Genomic DNA, 8,821 nt, shown 5'->3' on the forward strand with positions numbered 1-8,821 from the left:
ATATCACTCCAAATATCTGCATTCCTCCAACAATGGACTCCTGCATCCCTCACTCCCATGGACCATGCATTAGATGCTGTGCCTTCAGCTATCTAGGCTTTAAGCTCTAGTATTTCCTCCTTAAATCTCCCTCTCTCTCTCTATTTGAGTCATACAAATATCTGAAATAGAAGGAGAAGTAGGCCATTCAGCCCTTCGAGCCTGCTCTGCCATTCAATAAGATCATGGCTAATCTGCTTGTGTTTCAAGTTCTACATTCCCACCTACCCCCAATAACCTTTGATTCACTTGCCTAATAAGAATCTATCTACCTCTGCCTTAAAAATATTCAGTGACCCCGCCTCCACCACCTCCTGAGGCCGAGAGTTCCAAAGTCGCACAACCCTCAGGAAAAATTTCTCCTCATCTCTGTCCTAAAAGGGCGACCCCTAATTTTAAAACAGTGGCCCCTAGTTCTGGACTTGCCCACCAGAGGAAACACTCTTTCCACTTCCACTGTGTCAATACCGTTCAGGATCTTTATATACTTCAATCAAATCACCCCTCACTCTTCTAAACTCCAGAGGAAACAAGCCCAGCCTGTCCAACCTTTCCTCATAAGACAACCCACTCATTCCACATATCAATTTAGTAAACCTCCTCTGAACCACCTCCAACACATTTACATCCATCCTTAAATAAGGAGACCAAAACTGCACACAGTATTCAACATGCGGCCTCACAATGCCCTGTATAACTGAAGCATAACATCCTTACTTTTATGTTCAATTCCTGTCGTAATAGAGGATAATATTCCATTAGCCTTTTTAATTACTTGCTGTACCTGCATACTAACTTTTTGTGATTCATGCACGAGAACACCTAGACCCTTCTGCACCTCGGAATTCTGCTGTCATTCTCCATTTAAGTAATACTCTGCTTTTTTATTCTTACTGCTAAAGTGAGCAACTTCACATTTTCCCACATTATACTCCATCTGCCAGATTTTTGCCCACTCTCTCAACTTATCTATATCCGCCTACAAATTTCTTATATCTGCTTCGCAACATACTTTCCTACCTATCTTTGTGTCATCCGCAATTTTAACTGCCATGCTTTTGCTCCCCTAATCTAAGTCATTGATGTAAATTGTAAAAAGTTGAGGCCCCAGCACAGACCCCTGCGGGACTCCACTTGTCACATCCTGCCAATCAGACAAAGACCCATTTATGCATACCCTCTGTTTTCTGCCAGCCAGCCAATCTTGCATCCAGGCTAATACATTACCCCCACACTGAGCTTTTATTTTTTGCAATAACCTTTGATGTGGCATCTTATCAAATCCTTTCTGGAAATCCAAATACAGCACATCTACAGGCTCCCCTTTATCCACAGCGCATGTTACTCCTTCAAAGAACTCTAATAAACTGATTAAACCTGATTTCCCTTTCATAAAACCATGCTGACTTTTCCCGATTACCTTGCGCTTTTCTAAGTGCCCAGCTATAACGTCGTTAATGATCGACTCTAACACCTTCCCCATGACAGATGTCAAACTAACTGGCCTATAGTTTCCTGTTTTCGGCCTCCCTCCCTTCTTGAATAGAAGGGTTATATTTGCTCCTTTGCTATATGAGGGCAAGTTGTTTTTGGTCATTATCGGACAGGAGTCTGCTTCAAATCACCTTGCTTTGCTCACACTCGGCATTTATCAAGTTGCAAAGGCTTGGCTTATATTCCCTCCACTTTCGAAGATTGAGGGGTGATTGGATCAATGTGTTTAAAATGCTAAAAAGATTTGGTAGGATAGATAGAGAGAAGCAACTTCCTCTGAGGGAACCCAGACTGAGAGGGGGTCATAATCTTCAAAATTAGAGCTGGGTCATTTGAGGTGGGAAATCAGGAAGCAGTTTCCTTCATACAAAGGATTATGAATGTTGCTGAAAAGAGAGACATGTTGTCGAAGCTTTTCGTCTTGCACTCACCAGGACAAATACAAGAATGCCAAATTTCAAACAATCGCAATTTATACTACAGGAGGAAAGGGGGCTCACTGGTTGGCAAGTCAACTTTAATTAGCCAAGTCATTGCTATGGAAAAAACAATGGGGAATTATAGGCTCCCTAAGTAAACCAATCAGCACCCTTTTTCTCCTGTAGTATGAATTCATCAGTAAAGTAATGGAAGGGGGTCATCAACAGTGCTATCAATTGGCACTTGCTTAGCAATAACCTGCTCACTGGTGCCCATTTTGGGTTCCGCCAGGGCGACTCAGCTTCTAACCTCATTACAGCCTCGGTTCAAACGTAGACAAAAGAGCTGAACTCCCGAGGTGGGGTGAGAGTGACTGCCCTTGATATCAAGGCAGCATTTGACCAAGTGTTGCATCAAGGAGCCCTAGCAAAACTGGAGTCAATGAGGATCAGGGGGAAAACTCTCTGCTGGTTGGAGTCATACCTAACACAAAGGAAGATGGTTGTGGTTGTTGGAGGTCAGTCATCTCAGCTCCAGGACATCACTGCAGGAGTTCCTCAGGGTAGTGTCCTCGGCCCAACCATCTTCAGTTGCTTCATCAACGACCTTCCTTCCATCATAAGGTCAGAAGTGGGGATGTTCGCTGATGATTGCACAATGTTCAGCACCATTCGCGACTCCTCAGATACTGAAGCAGCCCATGTCCAAATGCAGCAAGACCTGCACAATATCCAGGCTTGGGCTGACAAGCGGCAAGTAACATTCACACCACACAAGGGTCAGGGAATGACCATCTCCAACAAGAGAGAATCCAACCATCACCCCTTGATGTTCAATGGCATTACCATCACTAAATCCCTCACTATCAACATCCTAGGGGTTACCATTGACCAGAAACTGAACTGGACCAGCCATATAAATACTGTGGCTACAAGAGCAGGTCAGAGGCCAGGAATCATTTGTTGAGTAACTCACCTCCTGACTCCTCAAAGCCTGCCCACCATCTACAAGGCACAAGTCAGGAGTGTGATGGAATACTCCCCACTTGCCTGGATGAGTGCAGCTCCTACAACACTGAAGAAGCTGGACACTGTCCAGGACAAAGCAGCCCACTTGATTGGCACCACATCCACAAACATTGACTCCCTCCACCACCGATGCGTAGTAGCAGCAGTGTGTACCATCTACAAGATGCGCTGCAGGAATTCACCCAGGCTCCTTAGACAGCACCTTCCAAATCCATGACCACTACCACCTAGAAGGACAAGGGCAGCGGATAGATGGGAACACCACCACCTGGAAGTTCCCCTTCAAGCCACTCACCATACTGACTTGGAAATATATCGCCGTTCTTTTACTGTCACTGAGTCAAAACCATGGAACTCTGTCCCTAACTGCACTGTGGGTGTACCTACAATACATGGACTGCAGCGGTTCAAGGCGGCAGCTCACCACCACCTTCTCAAGGGCAACTAGGGATGGGCAATAAATGCTGGCCTAGCCAGCGAAGCCCACATCCCGTGAATGAATAAAAAAAAAATTGTTGTGATTGTTTGAAATTTGGCATTCCTGTGTTTGTCCTGATGAATGCGAGATGAAAAGCTTCAGCGACATGTCTCTCTTTTCAGCAATACTCACGTTCTGTACTCACAAGTGACAAAGGATATTGGAAACTTGGAACACTCTTTTCCCCCAAAAGGCTGTGATGCTGGTCCAATTGAAGCAGATTAAGATGATTAGGTTTGTGCTAAATAAGGGCACCAAGGGATATGGAGCCAAGGGACGGTAAAATGAGTTGAGACACAGACCAGCCATGATTTAATTGAATGTAGTACAGGCTTGAAGGGCTGAATGGCCTCTTCTGTTCCGATGTATTGATATAAACAATCTGTTCTTTGACAGGATGGTTCAACAGTTTTCTGTTGATTTTGATAAGCGCATTGAGGGATCGGGGGATCAGATTGACACCTACGAGCTGTCGGGCGGTGCGAGAATAAACCGCATTTTCCACGAGAGATTCCCCTTCGAACTTGTCAAGGTAACAGGAGGCTTGGCACCTCCTTGGAGATGTTTGATTTATAGCAGTTGACTAATTTTACACTGAATCCCTGTTGCTTCCATGTGTTGCAGATATAATAAATAACAGTTTTGAAATGCTATGGTCTGGCTTGGTGAAGGAAAATCATCGACATGTTCATTGGTCAAGATATACGTTGAGGCCCCTATAATGCTGTTAGGTGAACAGGGCACATCAGCTAAAGTGATGGGTTCAGAGTCATAGCATCTGATTTTTGACTTTGACCTCGTAAAGACGATATTAATTTGCTATTAATTCAGCAACAACCACAAGCAGAATGAGTCATATTTATCTCTGGGTCTATTTTAGTGCTTCTGCTATGGTTGCCTGCTGTGCTATTAGTCACCGAAAACTGTGCAAAAGTGAGATTGTCTCATAGCCTGCCTCATAGATTGGGCAGCACATTACACCAGCAGCCTGGGTGATTGTTGACTCAATGTTGGGAGGGTTAGCACTGACGGAATGGTTGTCTCTCTGTTGGAGTAATGATATTAGATGAAGGTGGTATGTTCCAATCTCACCCAGTTCCATGACTGCATAATGCAACCTGTCTATCATTAGTGCTGTATTTAAAGTAATGCGAAAGGGAAATAGCAGGGAAAATGCTCCTAGAATTCAGCAGCAGAAGATTTTCTACAAAGATCCCGACCCCTCTGAATGTAGGACCCCACAAGTGGCTTAAATACAGAAATTGACCAGTTTTCATGCATTAAAACTCATAGACCGTTCAGTTCACCATGCTTGCCAATGTGGTAGACCATCTTTAGTGCCCTCGACAAATTGCACTGTTGTGCGTGCAGAAGGAAGGATCAGCTAATCCATCTCTAGAGATGGGACACTGCTGCAGGGACAAAATGTCATGTTGGTCATTGGGCGTCAAAAAAAGTGACTAAAATTCCTTGGTGTTACTCTGCCCCATGATGAAAGCCTGGGTCGATGAATGAGATGATCCTTATGGCATGCACTGTTAATTAGATCCCAGGTCAGATGGTGAAGAATGAAACTAGGCCCCAATCCTTTGCTTGATAATAGGTTTATTTATAGGATGTGGCTTTACACATGTCTACCTTCAACCATGTGCCAGCAGTCTCTATTTGTAAGTACTCCAGGTACCTAATGCCCTTCACCTGTGTATTTTAACAATATAAATAACATACCATGCATGGAAAATGGAGTATCGAGGAGATCAGTGCTTTTGTGTGACACTATTGCAGGTACCAGGGGAGAGATTGTAGTTACAGTTAGTGACGGGATTCTCGCTTGCTGGGTGAATGGCCCCATTAAGAATGTCCTCATGTTATTTTCTCCTATGACAGATGGAGTTTGATGAGAAGGAGCTGCGACGGGAGATTAGTTACGCCATCAAGAACATCCATGGAATCAGGCATGTATCTGTTAGAACTTTGAGACCGTGTCAACCCATTTACTTTCAAGCATATTGAATATCTGTTGGCGCCTAACAGGAGATTTCCATCTTTCCTTTCTCCTTCCCAACAAGATATCCCTATCTCTGCCCATTCCCCCAGACAAGGGGCTGTTGATCTTGGGAATCTCCTAAATCTGCTGTTGGATTGGGATGTGTGGAGAATCGAGAAACAAAAGCCTAAAATGACTCCGTATTTTCTTGACTTCTTCCTGGCTGAGTTGCTGGGCGACAGACTAACCCCTCCTTGACATGTGGCAGTGCCATTCTTGGAATGGAGGACAGAGGAACACCCTGGGGTGACTGTTTCTCTGAACTTGTTTGTTTTATCTTCTCTCCACCCCCCCCGCCCCCCCAACCTAACCCCCCACCCGACCACCCCCAAATCCTTTGACGAGCATTTGGTATCCACCCACCCTGACCCCCATCAGGAGAAGACTGAGAGGAAACGAACACCACATGGGGGAAAATCACCAGGATCTGCCCACTGTCCCTCCTCACGCAAGTGTGGTGAAGCCCCTCCCAATGATGCCATGTTGAAGATCGGGAACGTTTAATTGGACCATCACTGAGACTTTTTTTTCCAAATGACCTAATAATTTCCAAGGGGACTGAAACACTTTATGGGAGATCAGCTTTGCTCTGTTATTTACAGATTTGAACTTTGAATTTTCACATTATGTCAAGTCCAGTTTTAAAGCCTTTATTATGCTTTACAATGTTAGTAAATCTCCTAACAGGAGTAAAACTTGCTGGGTGTTACTGGCTTCTGTGGGAGTAGGGAGATCTGTTTGGATGATAACTTCTGTCTTCTCCACTAGATATTGTCACTTTGGCTCCAGTGAGACAATAGGTGGAATTTAATGCCCTTTCCCATGGCAAGTTTGGTGGTGGTGGGGTGGGGGGGAAGCATTAAATTGGGGAGGGAGGGTACCGGGTGGGATCCCCAGAGTCTTCTCACCTCTGCCCTGATTGAGTCTGTGGTGGGAAGGCTTGTGCACGGCCTTCTTGCCCCACCACCAATTGAGGCCCTAATGCGGGCAATTAGGGGGATGAGGCTCTTAAGTGGGCACTGCAGCTGGTATTCACCCCCAGTAGCGGAGGGGACTCGCCATGTAGGGAGCACAGCAAGCAAACCCTGTTGGGGTTGCTCGTGGGCTTCCCCGAGGGTTGGGGGGGTGGGAGGTTCCCTTGTTCAAAGGCATTCAGTGCCTGATCGAGGGACCTGGCATTGGGAAGGTGGGCGTCTCCACTGAGAGCCACCCCACTGCCCTTGCTGCCTCCCCCACGACTCCCGCCCTGCAGTCCCCGCTCCCGCTATCTCTCACCTGCGGCACGGGTCGCTCTGAGATCCTAGGCCTCTCCCTAGGTGCATTACCTGCAGCAGCTTGCACAATGGCGCTGCCGTTGGCAAAGAGTCTCCGGCCCCTGATTGGTCGGCAGCTTTTGGCTGGTGGGGCCTCCATCCCCGGGGTCCTTGTTTGCAGGGAAGGCCGGCAGCTGCCCGGTTAAGTGCCGCATTGGCACTTGATTCCGTGAAAAGTGACAAGGTGGGCCAGCTTGCCAACCCATGGGTGAGCCCCCCTGTCGCCTCCATTAAATTCCGCCCAATGCAAAACTGTATATTTTCTCCCCTCAGTGACTCTGGATTTGAATGAGCATGTTGCCTTTACAGCTTTGTGTCTGGTCTGAATAATTATTTAGTGCAGGTCTGTTCAACACGGTAACTAATAACTGTGATGTGAAAGGAAATAGGAACACTGGGTGTTGTAGTGGGCAAAATAGACCTAAACTCAGATTAAATGAGTTCAGACTGATGGTCTGAGATCCCTTGGGATTAAGGGTTTTATAGTAAATGAGTTTCGGGCAGTCTTGATCCACTGTCTAGTGGGCCATAGGGTGTAAAACACAAACTCTGAGGTACTGCACAAAAGGTTGATTACAACATCATATAGCTGCAGTCTGGCTAGCTGAGGAGACAAAGTCAGGGAATTGAAGAAACTCTGATATTCCTGACCTTTGAGTGCTTGATGCTGGAGAAGTCTCCATTTCCCAGTGCTAAGTCCCAAATTATTTGTAACTCAACCAGGACAAAGCAAATTTCCCTCTGTGTTTAAGGGGGAGCTAGTCCAGTATGCAAGGGGAGAAAGGAAGAGAAGGACATGCTGATAGGGTTAGAGGAAATCATGCAGCAGGAACACCAGCATAGACTAGTTGGGCTGAATGGCCTGATCCAGTGCAGTAAATTCTACGTAAGTGCTGCTAAAGCTATAGATGGGGACGTGCAGCTACTGGAGCTTGAGACTCCATCTAGTGGCAAAGTTGTGAAGCTACAGGCGTGACAGTTGACAGGTAATTTTATAATTGGGAAAAATCTTTGTGCTAATATATCAGTTTAATAAACAATGAGAGGAACATGATGTGAACACTCCATCTCTCCAGAGTGAGGAAGAGTTTTTTTTTTAGTAATTTATGGGATGTGGGCGTCGCTGGCTGGACCAGCATTTATTGCCCATCCCTAGTTGCCCTTGAGAAGGTGGAGGTGAGCTGCCTTCTTGAACTGCTGCAGTCCATGTGGTGTAGGTGCACCCACAGTGCTGTTAGGAAGGGAGTTCCAGGATTTTGACCCAGCGACAGTGAAGGTACGGCGATATATTTCCACGTCAGGACGGTGAGTGGCTTGGGGGGGAACTTCCAGGTGGTGGTGTTCCCATTTATCTCCTGCTGTCTGAGGAGCCTTGGTGAGTTGCTGCAGTGCATCTGAAGAGTTTCCTCTCTGAAAAGCTAGCTGATTGGGTAAAGCTCCCTCTTTTAAAAAAAAGGCTCACCTGGACATGGTCCTTTTTTGTGATGCAGCACCAAATGTATCTCAGTAAGGAGCCATTTCAGAGCTGATGTAAAATTCCAATGAATTAGATTCAGCACCAGACCCATCCGTTGCTAGAAGCTGTGTTCTGGTCCATTAATAAACCTTGTTCCAAATGCAGGTGGTTTTATTTGAGCTTCCCTTCTGGGCAATATGCAGCGTCAAGAGCTTCATTGTTGTCACCAGGCTGCTGCTGTCGGCAGGTTGGTCCTGAGCTTGTCAGTATTTACTGTACTCATTAAATGGCAGCTTTCATGACATTTCAAAATGCCTCCTGCACTGGGGAAGTCTGAGCTGAAAGCCAACAGCTCCCACTCCTTTACTTTGAACAATGCTCCCAAATCTGGGGAGGTTCCCCCACGTCCCTGCTACAGGACTGGTGGACTTGTAGGAAAACACTTTTCTGATTTGTAATGGAGCATTTGGCTCTCTGTGTGTGTCTCTCTCTCTCTCTCTCTCTCTCTCTCTCTGTGTTTCTGTCTCTCTGTCTGTGTGTGTGTAT

At 46.1% G+C, this 8,821-nt stretch overlaps 1 protein-coding gene across 4 annotated transcripts in view; it reads left to right on the forward strand.

Moving 5' to 3' along the window:
• The window catches only part of dnm1b (dynamin 1b), a 250,550-nt gene that overhangs the window by 92,601 nt on the left and 149,128 nt on the right, over window positions 1-8,821 (forward strand). For all 4 annotated transcript variants that reach the window (XM_078550078.1, XM_078550074.1, XM_078550075.1 and 1 more), the window contains exons 8-9: window positions 3,856-3,991; window positions 5,347-5,414. In XM_078550078.1, coding sequence (XP_078406204.1) covers window positions 3,856-3,991; window positions 5,347-5,414 — 204 coding nt within the window. The remainder of the gene's footprint in view (window positions 1-3,855; window positions 3,992-5,346; window positions 5,415-8,821) is intronic.

This window comes from Cetorhinus maximus, chromosome 10, assembly GCF_964194155.1.
Source record: "Cetorhinus maximus chromosome 10, sCetMax3.hap1.1, whole genome shotgun sequence".
In the NCBI taxonomy this organism is placed as follows: Eukaryota; Metazoa; Chordata; class Chondrichthyes; order Lamniformes; family Cetorhinidae; genus Cetorhinus; species Cetorhinus maximus.